The following is a 26,664-nucleotide window of genomic DNA, read 5'->3' on the forward strand; positions in this document are numbered from 1 at the left end:
CAGCCTTTGTCCCTCAAACTCAATCTCTGTCCATTTTCGGATATGGAAAAGTGCCAATCATTAATACCTAGTTTGCATAGATGCTTTAAGTGAAACTCCTAAAGTTAGTATGATTTTCAATTTCAGTTGATGGAGTCAGTGATGCTAGTAAACATACTTCATGCAATATTCTCATTAATGATACTTAAGTGTAATTACTGTTGCACATCAGCATACCAGCATTTGCTTTTTGAGACTGGAGAATCCGCATGTACAAGTATGACCCACAAGAGAAAGTCTGGAGTCAATTGGTATTAAAATACAGTATTACATATAACTACAGGATCTGGAAGCTTAAGCAATGATGGATCTATGAACAAGGCAGTTCCTGGAGATTAGTCACTGGATGAAAGAAGCTGATAGTTCGAGGTGCAGTTGATATCCATTTAGACAAAAGCTAGCCATTAACCCACCAGGAAATGCCATCCAACTTATTTGTCATTGTTACTACATATGAACGCAAGAAAAGGGCCAATCAATAACTCCAGATTAAAATAGTCATCACTGAAGGAGGGGGGGGGGGGAGGGAGAATAAAAAGGGAGGGAATGGGTAGAGCCTCTATTTCCATTGAAGTAGGTGGTGGTACTTTTTCCAGAGATTCTTGCTCTTACTTCTGGTCTTCAGAGCGGTCATTGAGGAAAGCCTTTAATATGCAAGAGTAGTAGATGAGAAGTAAAGCACAGTCACTTGGTCCTAGACCAGAGTTGGGCAAACTACGGCCCGCGGGACTGTCCTGCCCGGCCCTTGAGCTCCCGGCCAGGGAGGCTAGCCAGCCCGCAGTCCTCCTCCTGCTATCCCCCCTCTCCGTCAGCCACACCACCGCGCAGGCAGCGCTCTGGGTGGCGGAGTTGCGTGCTCCTGCAGAGCAGAGCGGCAGCGTGTCTAGCTCCAGTGCTGCGGCTGCCAGACATTCTGCTCTGAGCAGCATGGTAAGGGGGGTGGAGGGTTGGATAAGGGACAGGGGGTCCCAGAAGGCAGTCAGGGGACAGGGGGTGGTTGGATGGGGCAGAGGTTGCGGGGGTAGTCAGGGGACAGAGAACAGGGGGGTTGCATAAGCGTGGGAGTCCCGGGGGGCCTGTTAGGAGGCAGGGGTGTGGATGGGGTCAGGGCAGTCAGGGGACTGGGAGCAGGGGGGTTGGATGGGGGTCGGGTCTCAGGGGGCGGTTAGGGGCAGGGGGTCCCAGGAGGGGGTGGTTAGGGAACAAGGAGCAGGGGGGGTTGGATAGGCTGGGAGTTCTAAGTGGGAGGGGGCAGATGGGGGTGGGGTCCATGCTGTTTGGGGAGGCACAGCCTTCCCTACCTGGCCCTCCATATAGTTTTGCAACCCTAATGTAGCTCTCAGGCCAAGAAGTTTGCCCACCCCTGTCCTAGACTGCTCCTTCCGTCGTCTGACAACAGATGTTCCCCGTATGAGGCTATGGTAGAATGACGGAGGAGCTGTTGTAGGGCTGAAGGGGAGCACAGCATGCATAGCTCTTTCTCCCCTTCCTCTTGTGTTTATCCCGATTTCACACCTTGAACTACGGACTGGCTGAGGCAGTGGAACAAGACAATACCTCAGCCAGGGTCACTAGAAGCTGTTACTTCAACAAATAGCAAAAAACAGGAGGCTCCACAGGAGGACAGTAAAAGAATTTTCAGGATTGGCTATCACCTGCCTGACAGACAAGAAGCAATGTCCCACCTTTTGCATGGCTAGCACATTCCGGAATGCTTTGTACGTTAGCCAAGCAGCTCAAATCACCTAAATTTTGCACTAAGTTTATAGAGTATCATTTACACACTACAAAGAGTTCACAAATTAGAAGTGCACACTGAAAGCCCAAAAATGTATCAAATATCCTTGAATGAAAAGTTCTTGGAACCCTTGTGTATTTAAAATACTGTGTGGAAGGCTATGAATAGAACATCTGAATATTTTTGTTTGTAAGCGCTTGTGAGACTTTTCCCTGGGACTGCATCAGTCAACTGTGAAAATAAACTGAAAGGGCCATCCCCCAGTGACCTAATAAGGTTTTACTCAGGTTAAATTCCAAGCCTCAATTCACCAGGCCAGCAGAGGCCAAGAATGCCACAGAGGCACTGTGCTTAACTTAACCTTTGGGACACAAGAAATTTACATCTCAACCAATATCTCTCTTCTTTCTAAGGTTTGGAATTGAGTCATAGATAAGGCCAGAAGGGATCATTGCAATCATCTAGTCCAGGGGTCAGCAACCTTTCAGAAGCAGGGTGCCAAGTCTTCATTCACTGTAATTTAAGGTTTCGTGTGACAGTAATACATTTTAAGTCTATATTATATAACTATTATTGTATGTAAAGTAAATAGTGCAGCGAAGTGAGTGGGGCCGGCGGCTGGTATCCCAGGCTGGCAGCGGTCTGAGTGGGGCTGGTGGTCAGGACTCCAGCTGGCAGGGGGCCAGCGGCCGGAACCCCAGACCAGCTGCGGGCTGAGCGGCTCAGCACACTGCCAGTCTGGGGTCCCGGCCACCAGCCCCGCTCAGCCTGCTGCTGGCCTGGGGTTCCGTTTATCAAGGCCGGCAGTGTGCTGAGCGGGGCCGGCGGCCAGGACTCCGGCTGGCAGCAGAGTGCCACTAAAAATCGGCTCGTGTGCCGCCTTTGGCACACATGCTGCAGGTTGCTGACCCCGATCTAGTCTGACCTCCTGTATATAACACAGGCCACTGGACTCCCTTTAATTAATTCCTGTTTGAATTAGAAACATCTCTTTTAGAAAAACATCCAATGTGGATTTAAATATTCCCAAACCTCACAGCAAAATGTGAGGTGAAACAGATTGTTTAGCATAAGTAATTAGCACATATTGTAAGGGACCATTCAAGATAGAATGGCCCATTAACACTTGGGACCAACACAGCTTAAACTACACAGCATGTTAACACAATGGTCAAAACTGAGGCCATATCTACACCACAAAATTAGGTTGATCTAACTTATGTTGGCATAGCCACCACAGTTTTAGCATCACTTATGAGTGTGCACACTTGGCTCCTTGTGTTGGCGGTACACACTGTCACCATGAGCGCTTGTATCCATTGTATTGTCAGTGTGGAGCATTGGGGGGGGGGGGGGCGATGGCTCCTGGAGGACATTAACAGTCAATATAAGCAACACAGTGTCTACACTGACGCTGCATTGACATCCGAAGAAGTGGGCTGTAGTCCACGAAAGCTTATGCTCTAATAAATTTGTTAGTCTCTAAGGTGGCACAAGTACTCCTGTTCTTTTTACATTGAGGGTGACTCTACACTGCTCAGCGAGGTGGCGTTACTAAATTGGTGTAGAGAAGGACTTAAATTTGGCTCCTGCTGACGTAAGGGAAGACACTTCCACAGCTAGGTCGATGCAAGGCAGCTTATGTCGACCTAACTGTGTAGTACAGACGAGGCCCAAAAAGTGTGTTAATAAAATTTACAGATGGCACAAAACTAGGAGGTGTAACCAATATGGAGGAGGACCAGATCATCATACAAGAAGATCTGGATGACCTTGTAAACTGGAGTAATAGAAATGGGATGAAATTTAATAATGAAAAGTGCCAGATAATGCATTTAGAGACTAACAACAAGAATTTTTGTTATAAGCTGGGGACTTATCAGTTGGAAGTGACAGAGGAGGAGAAAGACCTGGGTGTATTGGTTGATCACAGGATGACTACAAACCATCGATGTGATGTGGCTATGAAAAAGGCTTATGTAGTCCTAGGATGCATCAGGCAAGGTATTTCCAGTGGAGACAGTGAAGTGTTCACACCATTATACAAGGCACTGGTGACCTCATCTAGAATACTGTGTGCAACTCTGGTCTCCCATGTTTAAGAAAGATTAATTCAAACTGGAACAGGTGCAGAGAAGGGCTACTAGGATGATCCAAGGAATGGAGTATCCTTTCATAAGGTAGGTTTTCCAAAAGTTTGGCTTATTTAGCCTAACCAAAAGAAGGCTGAGGGGAGATATGATTGCTCTTTATAAATACATCAGAGGGATAAATACCAAGGAGGGAGAGGAGTTATTTAAGATAAATGCTAATGTGGACACAAGAACAAAATGACTATAAACTGAGCATCAACAAATTTAGGCTCAAAATTAGACGAAGGTTTCTAATCAGAGAAGTGAAGTTCTGGAACAGCCTTCTAAGGGGAGCAGTGGGGACAAAAAAAACCTAACTGGCTTCAAGACTGAGCTTGCTCAGTTTATGAAGGGGATGGTATAATGGGATGGCCTATGGCCCACTGTCAACTGACAGTAGCAGAAATCCCTAGCTGCTGAAGATAGGACACTAGATGATTTCTTTTCCCGGTATCTGCCTGGCAGGTCTAGGGACTAGGGACTAACTGATGGCCATATTTGTGGTCGGGAAGCAATTTTCCCCCAGGTCAGACCTGCAGAGACCCTGTGGGGTTTTTGCCTTCCTCTGCAGCATGGGGCACAGATCACTTGCAGGTTTAAACTAGTGTAAATGGTTAATACTCTATAACTTGAAGTCTTTAAACCATGATCTGAGGACTTCAGTAACTCAGACAGAGGTTAGGGTCTATTTCAGGAGTAGGTGAGGTTCCATGGCCTGCAATGTGCAAGAGATCAGACTATATGATCACGACGGTCCCTTCTGACCTTGAAGTCTATGAGTAGGGAAAAGCTAGCAGAATAGTTAAATAGACTTATTTAGTAAGTGGGGTTTTGTGATATTTTGAGCATTACCAAAAGGCATCCATACATGGGTCAGTAATTTTACTTCAACACCTACAACAGAATCAGACAGCCACACATTAACGAAGACAGTTTCTACAGGAGGAATCTTAATATGGATATGGAGTAATTCAGACCATGTGCTTTAACTAAGAAAGGTAATGCTCACAAAAAGTGCTGAATTTTACAGCCAAGCCTATGTAGTTTACAGACTTGGACAGTATGATCAGAAGACTTCGCCTTTTGTGAGTGAAAGGATGAGATAAGGCATCCTCCTTACCCTGTCAGTCATTCTAAATCAATGCTTTCAAATTAATTGGCAGGAACGGTCTTTGTGACAGACAATACCAGGAACAACTGCTCTAAAGACTGCTAACAAGAAACTAATAAGCACACAAAAAAAAGATCTGGGAGCAAGACGACAGAACTACAGGCAATAAAGACTTCGCAGCCAGACATGCAGTAAATAATTATTATAGCTCCCAAAACTGAAAGTGACATTTGATGTCACCTCAGAATATTAAGCCTTCTTGACATTTATTTTAGTATCACAGCATGTTTTAATGATTGCAGAAGGTCACTCAGGTACAGGAAACAAGAAGTAGTTTTATAATCTGAATCCTCAATTCAGGACAAGCATGTATTATGCAGGAGAGAAGAGGGGAAAATAAACCATCTTGCAACACGAACAAATATGGTGATATCACAGCCAGTGTTCCCTCTAATTTTTCCCACCCATGTGCGGAATGAATTTTGTTATGTGTACCAATATGGAGGTGATATGGGATACATCAGCTCCATATCAGTGCACATAAAATTCATGTGGTAGGGGTGGGGCCGAGGGGTTCGGAGTGCGAGAGGGGGCTTAGGGCTGGGGCAGAGGGTTGGGTCAGGGATGAGGAGTTTGGGGTGCAGGAGGGTGCTCCAGGGCTATGGCAGGGAGAGAGGACCCACCCCAGCCCTCTCTCCCCGGAGCAGCTCCTGCGCTGGGTGGGGGAGAGGTGCCTCTCCCCGCCATGGAGGCTCTGGGGCTGGGGCCACAGGATAGGCGCCCCTCCCCTGGCGCCTGCAGGTCTTGGCCAGGGCTAGGTTCAGGGAGGAGTGCTCCGGCCGCGATAGGTCTGGGCTGGGCCTGGGTTCAGGGAGGGGTGCCCCGGCCGCAGCTGGGTCCAGGCTGCGCCACGCCGGCCAGTTTCAGGCTGGGGTAAAGGCGCTCCGGTTGGCAAGTTGGGGGCTGGATGGGCTATGTTGGGGCTGGGGGAGGGGGCACCCGTCCCCCACCATGGCAGTTCCCTGGACGGGTTTTCTGAGCGCCTGCGCGACACTAAGTAGGTTACTCATCTACTTTGCCAGCTAATTTCCTTGTTAATTGGTTAAGATGTGACTAAATTAGGGAATTTAAAAAAAAAAAAAAAAAAAGAAAGAAAACAGCAATGAGACACAGCAGCATTGGAAACTAATGTAGACAGGACCACAAACTGCCAACACCATTTTTATCACTGTTTCAGTAACTCCTTTGGGAGCAAGCCTTTTTGTAAGCTCTTCAGGATAGAAAGTCTATTATGATTTTACAGTGTTTAGCACAAGACTGGGGTTCTAGGCAATACAAATAATGATAGTCAAACTAGTACTAAAGTTAATTTTGGCAGCCTTTTTACTAGAGTTTCCATCATCGCTAAACTAGTGTTCATAATGGTGAGTTTTCCAACAGAGTCCCTGCAGTAGACAAGATCTTAGAAATTTCTAGGAAAACGTACACTGTTTCAGTTACTTGAAAATATTGACATGATGAGTGTAAACCAATACAATGCTGTGTTCTTGCCTTTGCAAATAGCCTGAAACAAAACTAAGATGTATGAACCATCCTCATCATCTCAATGGGTTAAGTGTAACCTCAATGATTTTTTTAATTATGCCTGCGCTTTTATTTACATGTTTACTGTATAGAAACAATGCCTTTCAGGCCTTAATAGTTTTTAACCTCAGAAATACTAGGAACATCAAATCTGGTCTTACCTGGGTTTGCTCAAGAATTTTTGGAAGGTCTTCGGGATGTTTTTGAGGCATAGCACCTTACCTTAAGGTTCTAAAAGTTTAGCAAAGGCTTTCTGTATCATAGATGTCAGTCACTGCAGGAGAGTCAAGCATTAAAATAAAAACAATTTGAAGAATCTAAACATCCATTCCCTTCAGCTGCTCAGTTTTGACTTTCTTGGCTCTTGTGTTACCACTAATTCTCCAGTCAAGAGTCTTGCAGCCTAGAAAGGTCCTGAATTTCTGATGCTAGGCTGCCACAAAAAAAAAAAAAAAAAGTTTCAGACGTGCTTCCCCCCCCCGCCCCTGTGCTGCAACGAGCACAAGCCCAAGTTTCCCTCCCCCACCCCCCAAACAACCCATATGCGCATCACCTTTAAATGTGAAATCTGAAGATGACATTGTAAACATCACTTAGCTATTTCAATGCTGATCACTTTTAGTAGAAATTTATTAGCTAGATGTTTATTTCACAATCCTCAAGTGGCAAAAGCCTCAAATGTCCCCTATCCAGTTGCCAAAATATCCACCTTCACCCTAAACTCTTTCTATGATGTAAGTAACAAATTCTAAGACTGAAAACTTGTGGGCAACATAGAAAATTAAATTTCATATCAGAACAGAGGGGCTACTGTATTTGAATTCTCATTTAAAAAAGGAAATTTTAATGAATTAACAATTACGAAAGTCTTGTCTGCCACCACTACCTAGGAACCTTGCCAAAGTCTTTGGCTTTGAACTACAGTCTGGCATAGGACATTAACTCACATGGTACTGAATACTGTGGACCTAAGTAATAACTACAATGTTTTCTAAAGGGGGTTTTGTGGCAGGAGGCGGAGTATTTCTGCATATATCCAATAGGAAGAAAAATGGTTCAGCAAGTAATCGGTTCTTTTTGGCACTGATTTATCATTTTTAGAGTATTAAGAATAGTTCTGAGAATCTGGTATATGATAGAACCATTCCGAAGATTTCACAAAGGGTCTTTTTTGTATGTATTACAATTATTATTTTGTCATTTAGCGGTCATCTGCAGAAAACTTCAAAAGAAAGCCAGATGCTAAACTGATGGAACTAAAAAGAACATTTCCTAATTAAAACTTCAAAAAAGTATCAACTAGTGTATTATGTATGGGTAATAACTGCTCCACATATTAAATCAGTTGCCAATTTGTTAAAATTAATCACACAGTAAAAACTGCATCTCAGTGGAATTTTCATGGCAAAGTGACAGCCTAAAAAAACCCTAACACACGGTCTTCTCAGAACAGAAGTATGAAAAATTCAAAAACAATAAAATGAGAGCCACACTTCAGAAGTTGCTCAGCTTATACAATGCAACGTTATAGAATAGCATCTGGCAAAATCTAGAAGCTGGTACATAGTAAAAAACTGAGCAAATTTACCGATTATGAAAGATGCTGAATTGACAGTCATGAAGACTGAAATGGTCCACTTCTTGACAGAACAGATATAATGGCAGTACCAATACCATAGGCTCTTTTGCACTGCCTGGCCAGTGTGCCTCAACACTAATCAGATGAAATCTTCGCTAGCCAATGAAAAGATAATTCACCCAGAAATTAACTCTCATTGTCCTTTCTGCTGAGTCTGCCAGCTGTAGTAGAGGTTTTCATGATACAGATATTTACTAATACACCTCTACCCAAATATAACGTGACTCAACATAACACAAATTCAGATATAACGCAGTAAAGCAGCAGGGAGCCCCGGGCCCTTTAAAGTGCCGTCCGAGCCCCGCACTTTACCGCATTATATCTGAATTCGTGTGGAGCCCCGGACCCTTTAAGGCACTGCCCAAGCCCCGTTGCCGAAGTTCCAGCAGTGATTTAAAGGGCCTGGGGCTCCCCGCAGCAGCTGGAGCACTGAGCCCTTTAAATCACCACTGGGGAAGCCGGTCCAGTCCGGCATGGCATACCGGCTCTTGCCGGTATGCCATACCTGACCATACCAGCTTACTTTCACCTCTGGATATAAACGCGGTTTCACCTATAACGCAGTGAGATTTTTTGGCTCCCGAGGACCACGTTATATCGGGGTAGAGGTGTAGTTGGACAGAGACCTTTGATCACTTAGGCCAATGGTTTTCAACCTTTTTTCATTTACAGACCCCTAAAAAATTTCCAATAGGTGTGCAGACCCCTTTGGAAATTTTAGTCCTAGCATAGTCTGCAGACCCCCAGCGGTCCACGGACCACAGGCTGAAAACTACTGATTTATGCCAACACACCATCAGATGGCAACAGCTTAATGCCAAATCAAACTGGTTAACAAGAAGTAAAGTTTCCATTGCTTTACCAAGGCATTAAAGCAGCCAGTCTCAAAGTGCATTATTAAGTGTTTAGATTTTTCCATTCATCTTAACAGAAGCAAAGAATCAAAAACTGGCCACAACTCCATTAACAATCCTTGTAGTTCTAGCATCATGCTGAAAGTGTACTTACTGCCTGCCCTTAAACAAACAGGACTAAGAGACCACAACAGTTTTAGTAGCCAAAAATAATTTCAGCTGTACTGATTATTTTCAAGTGGCTAAACATAAGGAACCTCATACAATGAGGAAATAGATATTTTCTGATCAAGTCATCTGTCTGAGGATTTATACATAACACCATTTGTTACCTGGGATTATCTGAACCCAAAGCTATGCTAGCTAATCTCTGTTTTTCAAGTGGTGTCAGAAAATAAATCAGTGGGGGACACAGCACCTCCGTCTGATTTGTACACACAAGAGTGCTTCCACTCAAAAATCCTTGTTTTTATTGAGTACAAATCACACATCAAAACTAGCAATATAGAAGCAGCCCAAATATAGTTACCCAAAATTTGAGGTGGTGCCAAGTGATTAAGCAGCAGGGTTCCGGTGGCCAGCCTCTCTCCTAGCCACTGGGGAGTTTGATGCCAGTCTCCTAGTTCATAGAAAATCCAAACTTCTCCAAAGTACACTCTCTAACTAAACTCTTTATAGGTTTTCTCCAGATCAAGCACATAACTCATAATAGCCCCCCAATTACAATCTCCCTAGTAACAGCAAATAATTCATTATTCTACTTATCAGCAAAGCAACTTCAGCAAGAAACTTACAAACACAGGTAGCCAGACCAAGGTCAGCTATTCACACTCCCTCCCCCCCCCCACCCCATACTTCTCATGAGCCTATCCTTTCACTTTATCTATCTTAGTAACTGCAATTGTGCAGATGTTTTTGTTCTGTCTGCCTAAGCCAAGGCCAGAATTTTCCTGACTCTGTGGTGTCCTAACTTCCAGCTTATGGTGGCTAAGTGCACAAGATGCCTATGGTTATGTCAAGTCCAGTTCTCTCATAACAGGTTAGCTTTGTGCCAATCCTTTGTATAACCTTTCCACAACTGAATCCTTTGTATTTCAAGCACCTCTGGTACATGGTGCAACAGGGAATCAAGAAGCTATTACATTTCTTGCCAATGACTGCCCCCCCCCCCCCCCCCCCGGATACTGTAGGGAGGTTTTTTGCTCCTTTTTTTCAAGTTACATGAAGGTGTTTGTGCAAAAGTGTATCAAAATATTACAAGAAAAATTAGTCACATAGAATTACCATGTTTTGATAAGAAAGTGTACATTGAGTAGCAGAGTTTCTGGATCCAGGTAGTTCTTAAATTCAGTAGAGAGGAACAGAAAGTCTCTCTCATTCATTGACTCATAGGACTGGAAGGGATCCTGCACTCATGGTAGGACTAAGTATTATCTAGACCAGACCTGACAGGTGTTTGTCTAACCTGCTCTTAAAAATAGCATAAACGATCTAGAAAAAGGGGTAAAGAGTGAGGTGGCAAAATTTGCAGATGATACAAAACTGCTCAAGATAGTTAAGTCCCAGGCAGACTGCGAAGAGCTACAAAAGGATCTCTCAAACTGGGTGACTGGGCAACAAAATGGCAGATGAAATTGAATGTTGATAAATGCAAAGTAATGCACATTGGAAAACATAATCCCAACTATACATATATAATGATGGGGGTCTAAATTAGCTGTTCCTCTCAAGAAAGATCTTGGAGTCATTGTGGAGAGTTCTCTGAAATCATCCACTCAACGTGCAGCGGCAGTCAAAAAAGCGAACAGAATGTTGGGAATCATCAAGAAAGGGATAGATAATAAGACAGAAAATATCATATTGCCTCTATATAAATCCATGGTACACCAACACCTGGAATACTGCATGCAGATGTGATCGCCCCGTCTCAAAAAAGATAGATTGGAATTGGAAAAGGTTCAGAAAAGGGCAACAAAAATGATTAGGGGTATAGAACGGCTTCCGTATGAGGAGAGATTAATAAGACTGGGACTTTTCAGCTTGGAAAAGAGGTGACTAAGGGGGGATATGATAGAGGTCTATAAAATCATGAATGGTATAGAGAAAGTGAATAAGGAAGTGTTATTTACTCCTTCTCATAATACAAGAACAAGGGGCCACCAAATGAAATTAATAGGTAGCAGGTTTAAAACAAACACAAGAAAGTATTTTTTCACACAATGCACTGTCAACCTCTGGAACTCCATGCCAGAGGGTGTTGTGAAGGCAAATACTATAACAGGGTTCAAAAGGGAGCTAGATAGCTTCATGCAAGATAGCCATTGATGGACCTATTAGCTAGGATGGGTGTCCCTAGCCTCTGTTTGCCAGAAAGTGGGATTGGGTGACAGGGCATGGATCACTTGATGATAACCTGTCTGTTCATTCCGTTTGGGGCACCTGCCATTGGCCACTGTCAGAGGACAGGATACTAGGCTTGATAGACCTTTGGTCTGACCCAGTATGGCCCTTCTCATGTTAAAAATCTCCAGTGATGGAAATTCTACAACCTCCCTAGGCAATTTATTCCATTGTTTAACTACCCTGACAGTTAGGAAGTTTTCCCTAATGTCAAACCTAAATCTTTAAGTGAGAGTACCTTAATATGAGGAAAGTAGTTGACAGTGAGGATGGGAAAGAAGTGCATTTTGTATGGATAAAAGCAAAAGATTCTTCAACAGAAAAAAAAACGGCCATCATATTTATATCACAGACAGGCATCAGATATCAAACAGTATTTTTGGAAAGAGCTGGCACACCTTATGAGCATGGATGATGTTTACACTAAATCTTGTAATGCATGACTGTCAAAAAACTGAAATAGGCATAGTGCTTATGCCTCACATCATTCATTCTCTATACTTTTTAAACCACACCACTCCAGGGGGCCATTTCCATTCACAGAAGAACCCTAAATACTAAGAACAATGTCACTACAGTTTTAAAGTTGATGTATACAGAAACCATAGCGAAGCAGCAATTCAAAGTGGAATATGGAATAATACTTTGAGAATTACAACCATTAAACCTCACAATAGCCATGCAAAATGGAGACTAAAAGATAGGCAGTCTAAGATACTTGCTCAAGATGATACACCATGTTCATGGAAGACCTATGAATAGAATGTGAGTCTTGTTTCCCCAGTTCCCTGTTCTAACCACTAGACAATTCTCCCTACACAGCTCCCTTATCCATATCTACTGTACTTAACTCAAGAGTGGTATCATCATACTGAGACCAAAGACAATCACTAAACTGAAGAACAAAAGCGACAGGTGTCTTGCAGTTAAATATCAGTTTCCCACTACCTCCGCATGCAACTGTGAGGTTTCGCATCAAAATATCACCTCAAAGAGTACTGAGGAAACAGGGAAAGAGCCTACTACACAATTCTGGCCTGTCACTGCAAGTGAACCTAGTTTCACACAAGACATGTTCCATGAGGGTGACTGACTAAAACTACCACTGACTGACAAAATGACTCAATGTCTAAGCATACTAAAATAATTCTGTAAAATGAGACTTTAATAAACGGAAATTACATATAACTACATTTTCAAAAGACTTTTCTGTACTGCAGTGAAAGAAGAAAAGCCTTGGTGGCACAGTAATTAAAGAACATATCACATAATTCCCTTTCAAATGAAGAATTGCAAATTACAAGAAAAACTAACGCATCACCTATTACTAAGGATTCGATTTAAATCACAAAGGTCATGGAAGTCATGGAATGCATGAGTTCCAACCACCGCAGGCTGAAGTCACGGAGGCCGCTAGAAGCTGCAAGGTCCCCTGACACCCACGAAGGCAGGAAGCTGTGTGGTACTCCTGCCGCCTCCGGTGGCCCCCGCAGCCCCCTGCCACCACGAGCGGCAGGGGAAACCCCCTGAGCTCCCTGCTGTTGGGGGGCGACACTACAGGGGAACCCTCCCCCCTCGAGCTCCCTGACGCCGGAGGGTGACGCTGCAGTCACAAAGCTCCCCCAAGCTCCGGGCCACCAAGGCGGCAGAGAACCCCCGAGCTCCATTCCACTGTGGCAGCTCCTGGCCCCCGTGGGTGGCAGGGAACCCCGAGCTCCCAGCTCCCGTGGGCAGCGAGACACACCCGGAGATGCAGGGGTACCCTGCAGCCCCCAGCTGCTACACGCAGCTCTCAGTCCCTGCAGCTGCCCCTCTTGAAATAGTGTGGGGAGCCACAGATCCCCAATTTGTCAGAGATATTTTTAGTAAAAGTTAGGGACAGGTCACGGCTTCCATCAGTTTTTCTGTTTTGCCCGTGACTTGTCCATGACTTTTACTAAAAATATCCATCAATATTACCTCCAAAACAGAAAGGAGCATCATTTGTCTTCTAGTTCCATGCTCTTTCTAGAAAGTTAAGAACTCAAGGAGAGAGAAGAGCCATACAGAACTAGTTACGGTACCTGTTCAAGATTAAGAATAGCCAAATTATCCTAACACTGAGATGCTAACAAACCAAATCCAAGAACATATAGTATAAGGAGTTAAAATTATCTCAAATGATAGCAGCCTAAACTCAAACTCCCTGTGTGGCTATATGTTCAGAATCCTCAAGTTATAAGATGGGCAGAATGGGTTACACATGGCCTCTGTTGCTTGTGTGTGAGGATAAGTTGAGAAGGCTCCCTGCAGCTACCACACTTTTTTTAAAATAAGTTTTCCCCAAAACAGCCCAGGGCCTCATATACATTCCTTGACGTGTCCTATGCTGTAACTTAAAAGGGAAACTGTCAATTAAAAATGCCACTTATCAGGAAGTTTCATTTTGGTGACAGAAGTAAGACTACAACAACTGAAAAACTAGACAAAAACATTTCCTTTTGTTTCCACTTAAACCTACAAAAATTAATTTGAAATGTCATATTTCTATATGTAGTTTTCTTGTTCTCTCCTTCATACTCGTTATACATGCTTCATTTAACACTATTTTACTTAATGTCCTGGTTAAAAAAAAAAAAAGGCTGCATTATAGAGATATGCTGCATTTGCTAACAGGCACAACGCTAAAGTCCTGTCATCCTTGAGCTACTATAGAAGCACTCCATCCCCTGATCTTGATTTACTTTTAATGAATAGATATACTCTTGAGTTAGGGCATCACCTTTTCTCTTTGATTCATTCCTTTTGTGCTTGCTCCATAGTAAACCAACCTATCAAGAATCTGTCCATTTCAGAAAACCAGAACAGGGGGGAAAAAAGATGTGTGTGTGTGTGAAAAAAACAAAACAAAACTGTAGAGAGGAGTCACACAACCAGCTCAGGAGTAGCCTGCTTCCCTGTGGCTCAGCTAATTATAATTCTGAATCCTTCCAATTTTACTAGACCACAAAACATCCTGGAATAAGATTAACAGATCCTGGAACCATTTTACAAGCTTTTTTAGTTTGAACTTTAAGACAACCCTGCAGAGTTACCCATATGATAAGCTGAGTGGCTCCTAATTCTACTTGCAGTGTAGTGGCCCACCACCCCAATTATCAGAGGTTCCTTAGGTGAAAATAATGAGCGACCCTCCAACTGCTGCTCTTTGGGGAGGAAACGGGGAGCTTCTGGCCTGATAGACCCATTCTCTTCCATAGCTGTAGAAAGACAAGCAATCAGCCAGGGAAATCCTAATATGTTTGGGTAACAGCCTTTTTATGATTGCCTTACACATACACATTAACTTGGGCAAAATATGACTGTCCCTGTAAAATATTATCTGAGTAATAACCAGTGTACCATTCTGTAGCTCCAACAGAAGATGTATTTTCCTGCTTTGAAAATGGGAACAGTCATGAAAGTTTATTTGTTCTGAATGAGAATGAATACGCAGAACTTGCTGGCAAAAGAGTGCTAAATAAATCACAGAAGTATGCTACTTTTGAAACAGTAAGTAATCAAATATCCACATCATAAAAGGCAACCATTGTTTACCATCCCCCAAAATTGTACCCAAATTACTACAAAGTTTGTGTTTCTGATAAGCCATGTTTATGTTTTTGAAGCTCATCATTTAGCACATTACTGATATAGAATCCAAATAGCTTAATTCAATAAAAGTATACACTGCTAGCTACACACATTCTTTATAAGGCAGTGCAAGCACTGAAAGACTGCAAGTGGAGAACCAAAGAAACAAACACAAATTAAGGATGTCACACAATTCTAATAAGGGAAAAAACTAAAGTCCTGGTTACTCGATGGGCACAATCATGCACCATAGTGAGCACTGTCAAAGTCGTGCTTTCTCCCAGGCTGCTCCACATCCTTGGGAGACACTTCCTGTAAACATCCACAAAGCTATCTCATTAGCCAAATTCAAATCCCTCCTAAGGACTGTCTTCTACAAACAAACTTGACAAGTTAGGATGTGCACAGACCACTGTCTATCATACTAACCAATACTGTCTCACTGTTTACTTGTACTCCCCCATCTGTCTACATCAGGGATCGGCAACCTTTGGCACGCAACCCGCCAGGGTAAGCCCCGACAGGCCAGGCCAGTTTGTTTACCTGCCGCGTCTGCAGGTTTGGCCGATCGCAGCTCCCACTGGCCATTCCAAGCCAATGGGGGCTTACCCTGGTGGGCCACGTGCCAAAGGTTGCCGATGCCTGGCCTATATACTTCAGTTGTCTCTTGTCTCATACTTGGATTGTGAACCCTTTGGGCAGGGACTGTCTTTTTGTTCTGTTTTGTACACCACCTAGCACAATAGGCCCCTAGGCTATAATTATACAAATAATCAATAAGGATACTGAAGTCAGTAGGAATTGTTTGACTTCATCACCTCGCAGAACATGGACCTATACCACGAAATTCAATAGACCTGGATTATTATTCCCTAGATTTGTACTTTTTTGTCATCCTAATATAAGCATATGTTCTTTGTATGAATGAGATCTGAGTAATTTGCATCCTAACTTTTAATTATATAATTATGAACCATCCTTTTCCCAGTTCTGTAATTTGTAGACTGAACAAGCCAAGAATTCAGTCTACTAAAACTGATATTCCACGAGAGACTCTTCTGTGCTTTTGCCGTACTGAAATAGTTTGAGAGCAATTAGGACTACAGAGTCATCTAGACCAAGAAATTCACCACAGCAGCATTTCTATTCATAAAGCTAAGAGTGTGTTTTTGCTTTATTTCAGGATCTGACATTTTAAGTCAATGAGTCTTTTTCTGATATTTCAAAAGCAATTACATTCACACACCTCTTCCTCTACTTACATTCACTAAACCATTCCACGGGTTGGGATTAAATGTTATGCTTCGCTGACAGAAAATAGAATCCTAAATCACAAATCTATGTACAACTGTTAATTTCCCCACTTGTTTCTTATGACCCCAATACCTATTTTCCTCTGTACCAGACATTACTTTAGTCTTGAATACTTTAAATCCAGTGCTAAGACCCTGTCCATGTTTATTAATTCTTCTCACTTTTTGGCTTCTTTTTGCTGTAACTTTCTCAACTGTTCAGACTTATTGAATTTTCTATGGAATAATAACTGGTCATGAAATGTGCAAAAAAGGATCAACACCACAGCCCTCTTAATATTAATAAAGTTAAATAACATGTCAAGTATCTTTCCCTTGATAGTAATTTCTCTAAATATTAAGATTTTTGTCTTAGCTAACTTTCCTGCCTCCATTATATACTATCGGCAGCCTATTTTTACTTACTAAATACACTTGTATGGACCCTCAAAGCTTTTAAAGACCACTGCTCTAATTCCATCACATGCCAGATCTATTTCGGTTATGAGCCCCCTGTATCTGTTTAAGAAGAATGAGAGTTTGTATGTACAGTTATACATTAATTATTGAAATAAAACTTTAATGTTGTAACTAAATATTACAGTACAGTAAATTCATTTTGAACTATGAAAAGACAGCATGGCAAAACATTAACTCAGATGCAGACCCTGATGCTACAAGCTCTTAGTCATGGAACTAACTATTTTACTTCAAGATTTACTGTAGGATCTGTCCCTCAGCAGACTTCTATCTTGAAAATAGCTATTCATCTACAACTCAAACTGCATCAATGTTAATGGGAAATACAGACCCATCTTGTAATTCTGAAACACTACTTCAAAAATAATTAAGGTTTGGATTTAAAAGGCCAATTCCTAATTAAACAATGTTACCCTAGTTTTTACATTGTATGACATGAGCATATGTACAAAATAACAAACGTTCTGACAATTTTGCTACACCTACCTATAACTTCTTTAAAACTCAAAACTTCCTGGCTTTGCTAGTCTTAACAACATAAAACTTATTTTAAATATTTTGTTAATTTGACTCTACAAAAATTAAAGTTTCATATTTTAAATCATGTCTAAAGATCTTTGGACCCACACGAAAGTGGACTATAAAAGTACCTAACCAAAGCCTGACATTTCCATGCATTTATTTCCATGACCAATGAAGCGTTACAATTCAGAAACCATTTAATGTAATCATGTACTGTGACTTTTTAAATAAATATTTTATAATATATTGCATCTAGTCAGGCAGTTTCAAAGCATTATTAATTGAACCATTAAACAAAAGAGATGAGCACCAGCTCAAACTAAGCTGGCATTTGAGAAGTCAGGCTCTTTTTGCCGAAGCATTGCAAAACCAAACTGGAAAAAAAAATTAACCTTTTAATCACGTTATAATTATGGGAATAAAGAAAAGCGCTAGACTAAGGTTTAGAAAAATGGGGAATAAGGGACAGGGAAATAAAAATATCCACTGCTGTAATTAAAATTATATTTATCCTCTCTACGTTGAAAAGTGGAACAACTGAATTATTACCCTCTTCCACACACACACAAAAAAAGGGCAGAGGATTATTACGAGAGGCTCTGCAACTGCCAAGGAGAGACGGAAAAGCAAGGGTGGCAGAAGAGGAGCCAGGGAGATGAGGAGAAAACAGATAGGGGAATTCATCCCAGCTACCGACCAAATAACAATTAAGAAATGATGTAATTAACCAGTTGTTTCTTCCAAAAGGTGAATATCTAGTCAGAACATCTCTTCCTGCCCATTCCCTCTTTGCCCCAAGCCCGGCCCACATTCTCTACCCCGCCACACAAACTTCCCCACAGCCTGGGACGTGGCTCGTTGCAGTTGGAGAAAGAGCGATCCATACAATGACGAGGTGAAACCAGTCTGAAGTCCACAAAGAAACCATCTGCCTTTTAAAACGTGCTGCGGGGGGCAGGGAGGGTGACAAGCTTTTATCCACCCCCTTCGTAGGACGCAGAGGGGAAAAGAAATGAATCCCCTCCTCCCACAGGGGAAAAGCCCCGGGTCACATCACTTGGGGAGGCGAGACAGCGCAGAGGGAAAGCTGGGGAAAGCCGACCGGACACGGTAGGGGAAACCCGGGAGACTGGGCGATTCCCTCCCCCGCCCGACACACACAATACGGGGGTGCGAGGGGTCCCCGGCAGGTCGCTATGGGGAAGGGGAACGTCGCCACGCCGCGGGGTGAGGGGCTGCGGGGAGCCCACACACACCAGGGGAGGGAAAGGGCTCGGGGGGGAACGGCCTCGGCGCTGCGTGGCGGGGAAACGGACCACGGGCTACATGCGCTGGGGAGACTGGGGAATCCCCGCACGGGAGGGAGGGAGGGAGGGGATCAGACCGCCGCGGGCCCCGGGAGCGGGGAGACACCCCGAGGGGAGGCGCTGCCGGGCGAGGGGAGGCGCCGCCGCCCCCCGGCTCGCACTCACCTTCCTGCCGCCCCCGGCCAGCGCGGCGCTGCCCCCGGAGTACATGTAGTAGGCGATGCCCAGCACCCAGAGGAAGGCGAAGCAGAGCAGCAGCCGAGACCTGCGCCGCATCCTCCCGCCCGCCCCGTGCAGCCGCCGCCAGGCCAGCAGGAAACGGCCACCAGCAGCCGCCACCGCGCAGGGTCAGGGGGCAGAGGGCGAGCGCCCGCCCCCCGGCCAATCCCGAGCCGCCCGGCCCCACAAGGGGCGGGGCAGGGAAGGACTAGCGGCGTCTCCATGGTTACATCACGCTGGGCCTCCCGCCGCCCCGCCCACCCTGGGTGGAAGGGCGGGGCTCCTGCCAGCCTCCCGTGACGCGCTCCACCTGCTCCGAACGCCGCGTGAGCCCGTCCTCTCCCCCTTGGGAGAGCATCCGCCACAACGCCCGGCGGAGAGCGGGTGAGCCCGCCCTGCCCCCACAGGCGTAACGGGCAGCCGGGGGGTGGAAATGAGGCGCCCGGAGGAGTCGGGGTCACAGCGCTGCTGCCCGAAGGGCTGGCACCGCGTACGAGCCGGAGGCGCGCGGGCATCTGAGCCACGGGCACATTTTCATAAAGGGAATCTTGACAGAAGAAGGGAAGGGGCTTATCGCAGGGGGGCAGCACCCGTGAAGAAAGTGGTGCTGCTTACAAGAAGAATTTACAACTGAATCCTCATCTTTTTCTCCTTGACGTTTAGCCAACTGACCTGTTAGGCTCAGTTGTAACCCACTCTGACCTAGACCACGTTTATATGAGAAAACGGCATTGATTTAACTAAATCAGGTTAGAAACGGATTTAGTTAAATCCATGCAACCCCCTTGCACAGAAACCTATTCAAATAGGTAAGAAATCTTTAAGATGTACTCCAACCTTAAATGTTAAATCCCTCTAGCAGAGCTTGGAGGTTGTACAGGGACCCTTCTTCCTTGCCTGCCTGGAGCCTCCCACAAGAGTAAGCCACTCATGCAGGGCCCCACACCCCTACTTTGACTTGTTGCTTTTGGGACAGCTCTTTCTGACGTTGTTCCCTTGCCTTCTACTGCGGCCACCAAATGCCTCAACTCTACCCTTAAGCAGCCCAAGACAGCTGCAACACTGCTCCTGGTTCCCACTGGGATCTGCTTACTTCTGTTTGTCACTTGCTGGGCCCCTTTTGGTGCCACCGGTCTCCTGTTGTTCAGTTCTAACCCCCATCTGCTCTCACAGGGAGATAACACAAACCAAGAATGTGAAACTGAAAAGAACACAATTTGTGTGGAACTTTTGGAACAAAATGATTGACATTCCTTGGAGTGAAAGAATAGGCTTGTCAGAGGTATAGGCTGCAGAGAGCCATATAGACATTATGAGATAGATCCTCAGGTGTCCCCAAAGCATGTTGAATACAAGAAGGGATGAGGAGAGGAGGTGCAAAGGAGCTGGAGTCAATCCTGGGGCCAGTTCTTCACTGGCCTGGTTCTCAGTATAGTTTAGAGCAGCCACAGCAGCCAGTGATTGCCCCAGTGTAGGGATGTCCTGGCCACACCCACTATGCCACAGCTGAAGTAGGAACATGTATGCCAGCCCTATGCCCCAGGAAGATTCCTTCACTAAACAGTTCAGATCTGCCAGGTTTTGAGACAGGGAGCATATACAAAGAAGATTTAACAGATCCAGTAACGGGGTACTATTGACCAAATTGTTTCGCATAGTAAAGATCACACACTCATGTCTAACGTGTTAAAATATGGAGCCTTCCCAATCTCTTTTAACCTTACAAGGCCTTGAGGGCCTGAGTCACAAACTGCTACCCCTCTCCCCCTTACAAAGTCCACAAGCCTCCTTCCTTGCCTCCTTCACAACCTCAAGATCTTCATTCAGATCTTCAAAGACCTGTCCTCACTGGTTCACAGCAACATATGGCCCTATTACTAGACTTTTCATTCCACAGCAAAATTAGCCACCCATGCATGCACAGCAAATCCTTCCATAGCCGCAAACTTTACAAGCTTAGCAAAATAATGTACTGCACATGCTCACTATGCAATTTTCAAAGGCTTATAACTCAGTCAAATCCAAAGTAATTTCCTCTGGAACAAGCAAAGACCCTTCTGCTCAACAAGGGCTAGCTACTTCTATGCCAGATTTCACTTTTCAACCTTCTGCTGATTAAGTCGTAGAAAGGTTTCAATAATTTATTTTAGAATGGGAAATGTATTTTTCATGCTTCTGATATTCGAGAATGACAGAACCAGTTTTGCTGAAACATTCCAATTATATTCATCTTTGGACAGACACCAAGGCCAGAAAATTTCACCCTGAAATGTAAATGTTTCAGAAAGCAGTAAGCAAGTAAAGCACAGGGAGTTAGAATGTAAATTATTATGCAGCTTTAACTATATATTAGTAGCTGCTTCTCCTATTATATCACATTTACACACATACTTCTCTGCCCTCAAAATCCTATCCTACTTACGCAGCAAAGTAAAAACCAAACTAAGTTTGCCTTAAAGCAAGAAATGTAAGAAAAATGTAAGCAATCTTGAATGCATTTCAAAAGAAAATATTAGAATATTTTAAGAGCAGCATTGGTAGAATGATCCAGAGAATGTAAAGGGAAATCATGTCCCCTGATGGCAGATATCATCAATGTCTCCTTCAGAAGATAGCATGCTTCTAGCCCCCTTGAAATATGCCATTTTCCTACCAATTCTGCAGAAAGCTATACAAACTATTGCCCTATTTCCAACTTGCCCTACCTGAGCAAAATCATTGAGAAGGTTGTAACAACTAAACTCCAGCAGCATGTAACTTCTTCCAATGTTCTCGACAATCAGATTTCAGAACGAGACATGGCACAGAAACAGCTCTCTCGAAAGAAAGATGACGAAGGAAGAGAGAATCCCAAGAGGGATTTGCTGTAACATTGACCTCAGCTTTTGACTGAGGATATCTGATCACTGATCATCAGGTTTGTGTGACTCCTCAGGGTCATGCTGCACTCTTCATAGCTCCCAGTGACACAGCATTCTCAACAGTGGTGAGGAACACTTTCTACCATTTGTAGGGTGACCAGACGTCCCGATTTTGTCGGGACTGTCCCGATATTTGCTCGTTTGTCCCGCATCCCGACCAATGTTTGGTCGGGACACTGGACAAACAAGCAATTTTTGCCCTCCGCTCTGGCTCGCGCCCCCTCCCTCGCCCCAACTCCGCCCCCTCCTTCCCCCATTGGATAGCTCCCCAAATCCTCGGCCTGGCCCCACCCCCTCAACTGCCCCATTGGATCCCTCCCCAAATCCCCGCCTCTTTCCGAAGCACGCCGCATTCCTCCTCCCTCCCAGGCAAGCGCTGGAGGGAGGAGGCCCGGGGACAGCGGGATGAGTCCGGCCTGGCCCTGGCCCAATCGCAGGCAGGAGGGCGGGGGGTACCTGCAGGGGGGCAGCCCCGGGTCCAGCCTGGGGAACCAGCTCCCTACGCGCCCATGGGTGGGGGGGCAGCAGCTGTCCGCGTGGGGACTCTGGTTCCTCGGGGCTTCACCTCCGCCACGTGCGCTCCGGCCCCGGAGGGGTGTAGTTGGCGCTGGGTGCCAGGCAGATGCCTCTGCCTGACACGCGGCGAGGGAGAGGCGGAGTAGCAGCTGGAAGGGCCGGTCGGGCTGCACTCCCGGGCCCGTGGGGAGCTGAAGCCTGCCAGGGAAGGGGCTGCCACACGCTGGCGTGCCCGCGGCCAGCCCAGGACGGTCTCCGCGCAGGGACTTGGCGGGGGTGCTCCCCCTGTCCGTGCCCATCTCTGCGGCATTGGGCTCCGGGCGGGGGTTGTTGCATCCCGGGACCCGGGGGCCGCTGTTTACCGGCACCAGCCTAGGCGCTTCCCGCTTGTTCTTGCTTTTTTTTTTTTTTCTCCCTACCGGCTTTTTTATTTTTTGGCTCCGCCCCCTTCCCCTCCTCCCCCCCCCCCCCCCCCCCCCGCGTCCCGATATTTCGCCTCTCTGATCTGGTCACCCTAACCATTTGTGGCAAGACAGGAGATTCCACCCCTTCCTCTCAGACAAGACTATACCCACTGTGACCCACAGCTCATATTACCACTAATGATTCTCATCAGGGGATGCGGGAAATACCAAGTGAAAACTACAACTAATACGTCACACGGCAGCGGCAGCCTGTCTTTTGAGCAACAAAGATAAATCAGAACAAATTGCACCCCTCTGCAAACTCCACTAGCACTTTATACATTTCTGCTTTGAATTCAGAGTCATACTCCAAATCAACAAGGCCCTTAATAGCCTAGGACCAGGCAACATGAGAGACTATCTATCCATCTGCAACCCCGCAAAGCAGGAAAACTTCAACTAAAATAGCCCAGGGTAAGATTCTTGGATGACTGGACAAAGAATTCCCAACTACAGAATGCCTCATTATACAGGATGAGACTGAGCCTCAGCCTAACCATGTTCACCACCTATTCAAGAAGGTCTTTCCCCACTAGCAGCATGCCCTTCCACCTCCCACACTAGGTGAAAGAGGGAATAAGGGAAAAGAAAGACTCGCCAGAAGAGAGGAAGGAAGAAGAGGATGGAGAAGGAATGAGAAAGTGAGGAAATAGAAAGACTGTCTCTGAGCATGCTTTAAGCTACATTTCATGTTGCCCCACACTTGGGCCCTGATCTTGCACTCAGTGAAGTCAATGACAAAGTGCCAGTCAGTGCAGCATTAGAACCTAAGGTACCTCAGTGATAGGAACCTTAAAAATACAACAGATTAGGTAGATTATTGCTCTGATCTATTTAGAGAGATAGGTGCTGACTACCAGAAAAGCTTAGAAAAATGGAAAACAAATGCCATAAGCACATATCAGCTATGCTTGAATTGATCTTTTCAAAGGCATGGGGCCCAGTCTATCAGTAATAAGCAAATACACCTATTAAATTTGAAAAAAAAAAAATTCTTCCAGATTCTTCAATTTATTACACAGTAGAACCATGTTCAAACATACTCAATGGAGCACAAATCTGAAAATCCTCATCCCACCCGCAACATCATGCTCATGGTTGACCAGGACGTAAGCATTGTCTGATAGGTATTATTAGTCCATATCTCCTGGTGCTCCCTCTTTGCTGGGGGGGTGTTACACAAATGGACTTATCTGAACCTGCCCCAACTCTGTCTCTGACACAGTAGTTCCACTGCTTTTTCTAATACATTTGGTGTCTAGACATATAAGCCACAATACAATATTTATGTCATTTACTGTACATTATAGTCCAGAACACTGCTCAAAAATATTTTTCATCGTGCAATTAAATAGTTGTTTGACATAGTATCCTTGATTTTTAAAGTTAAAATGCATTATAAATAAATATACCATGTATTACTTTATCATGTTTGTTTGCATATTTGTTTGCATAATCTGCAAAATCTGGTATTTTGGATTGAGTCTCTCAAGCATTAGAACAAATTAGTCAGGTTTCTATATCACACTCAAGAGCATATTTCATGTAAGAAAAAAAATAAATGCCCATAATAATTTCAGTTCACATAGCTTTCAGAAGTCATATATTGATTTTTTTCCAAATTTAATTATTCGGTACTTTGGAAGGGACAGTAAATAGGCCCTTACACAGCAGGAAATGGAAACCAACCTTGATTGTAGCCTTTATGGCCCTTTTGGCTTTCAAACTTTATATATTTCCTAAAGGCAAGGCCAAAAACAAACAATCGAGAAATTCCTCTCACACTCTTCTACTTCCAACACAAGGAACCAAATTCATCATTTGGGTAACTCCACTGAACCAGGGATGAATCTGGCCCAACAAGTCCATCAGAGAAACAAGAGAATTTCAAAGAAAGAGACTGCACCTCAGGGACAGTGTGTTTTCCTGGCCCTGTGCCCTTTCCAGAGCTTCAAATAGAACAGCAAGTGTTTCCATTCAAGAAGAGAGATTGCAAATGAAAGGACTTTCCATCTGTGTCTTTTTAAGCTGAAGGACTTTGATAGTACAACACCAGGTTATGAGTCTTTTTTTCTCTCACTCCACCAGAGTAATGTTCACTGTTTTCTCAACTTCCAAAAGTATTTTTGCGTAGTCAGTGTATGGTGAGAGACGTGCATCTCTCAGAGAGATGGCTAACTTTGATTTTACTTGTCAATTTGTCTCTTTTACTTATACAACAATAAATGAGGTCATATCTATTAAAATAACATTTTGTCTTAAGAAATTCACAAGCAAGGAAATTTATCCAATAATTTAGATATAGATACCAAGTGTCAACCTCATCTTGCATACGCAGGTGTAAATCAGGAGTGTCACAGTTCCCAGGTATCACAGGGTGGCTGGCCCCTGTAACTGAAGCAGGTACAGCCCCTCTCTGCCAGAGCAGCTGCTCCCAGTTGCCCCAGTTAATAGGGTGGGGCTGTTTCTGGGGCTATAAAGGGTTAGCAGGTGTTCCAGTGAAGTACTGGCTGAGAGAGAACAAGCCAGAAAGAGTCAGGAAGCAGGACTGGTAAAGCCTGTGATATATGGTCAAGCCTAGGCCTGATCAAAACTAAAGGGCTGCCCCTCAAGCGCAGGGAAGGAACCATTGAGCCCAGACCACAAATGAATTCTTGGGACAATGAATGAGAAAACAGGAACAGGAGCAAAGGTTAAAAATCAGGGATTCAGAAGGGGACACTGCAAAGAGCCCTGGACACTGCTCACTAATTCTCAAAGGTGTCCAAGAAGGAGTCAGTGGACACCACCCAACAGAAGTGGAATAGGACTGTTAGAATAGAATCCCCTAGGAGGGGAGACAGTGAAAGCCAGAGATGCAAAGAGTGAGCCAAGGAACGGTTTTTTTTGGTTGTTTAAGTCTGGACAATAAAAACTTGTGTAAAAGAGATGTGAGTGTGGCATTGAGTCCTTGGTAAGCTTGGAAGAAGCCCAGCCTTGTGATAGTGGGCTAGATGCACATTGTCCCTTCTTGGGATCTTGGAGTGTACCACCCACTGGTGACAGGCCTTGGACTTTTACTTCTTCTGGAATGGAATTCTGCAATCTGCCTACTCTTAGACCAGGCTCTGAGTTACAGCCCCCTGCTTCCAGTTGTGACCAGCCTGTTCACTGATGCCTCTCAGTTCCCCATTCTAATCTGGATGGAGCCAGCTATTGTTACCTTAAATCCTTTGAAGCTGGGTACCCAAGAGGCAGTCTTATCTGTGTGATGATTTCACCTTTCCTGGGTTCCTGAACAGCCACCCTTTTTAACAGCCTCCTTTGATTTAACTCTATGCATTTAGGCAAGCAACAATACCAAACTGAACAGGGAGACTGAGGAACACTTAATATTCATAAAAGATAATATAGTTTCCCAGTTTGTCACAAGGAATAACTCCACTGAAATGAATAGAGTTACAATGGGGTAAAACCAATGTAAGTGAGAGAAGAACGAGGCCTACGTTTATCTCTCTTTTTCAAGATGGGTGCAAAAACAACATTAATATGCACTTGTACTTATGGTTCTAATACACACAACTTTCCTACCAATTATCCCTGCTAGGAGCAAGAATAATTTATCCATGGAGATACCTATCAGGGTCAGTATCAGGCCCAAAAGTGAACATGCATAAATATGTGGACCATGGCCTCTGACACATAGGCTCCACCCAAGCATCCCTCTGTGATGAGAATAGCCCCTCAGCAAGTCTGGGGACAGGGCTGGCCTTACCATGAGGCGAACTGAGGTGGCCACCTCAGGTGCCAGACTATGGGGGGTGGGGGGGGGCGCCACTAGGACCCAGAGTGTAG

The 26,664-nt window shown here is 44.6% G+C and overlaps 1 protein-coding gene across 3 annotated transcripts in view; it reads right to left on the bottom strand.

Moving 5' to 3' along the window:
* The window catches only part of GALNT2 (polypeptide N-acetylgalactosaminyltransferase 2), a 186,632-nt gene that overhangs the window by 133,828 nt on the left and 26,140 nt on the right, over window positions 1-26,664 (bottom strand). The window contains exon 1 of one of the 3 annotated variants that reach the window (XM_065590499.1): window positions 18,876-19,069. The exons of 1 other annotated variant lie outside the window; for it this stretch is intronic. In XM_065590499.1, the coding sequence (XP_065446571.1) occupies window positions 18,876-18,986 (111 nt within the window). In that variant the 5' untranslated portion in view covers window positions 18,987-19,069. Of the gene's footprint in view, window positions 1-18,875; window positions 19,070-26,664 lie in introns of those variants that run through there. One more of the 3 variants, XM_065590501.1, reaches the window with a different exon arrangement.

This window comes from Chrysemys picta, chromosome 3, assembly GCF_011386835.1.
Source record: "Chrysemys picta bellii isolate R12L10 chromosome 3, ASM1138683v2, whole genome shotgun sequence".
In the NCBI taxonomy this organism is placed as follows: Eukaryota; Metazoa; Chordata; order Testudines; family Emydidae; genus Chrysemys; species Chrysemys picta.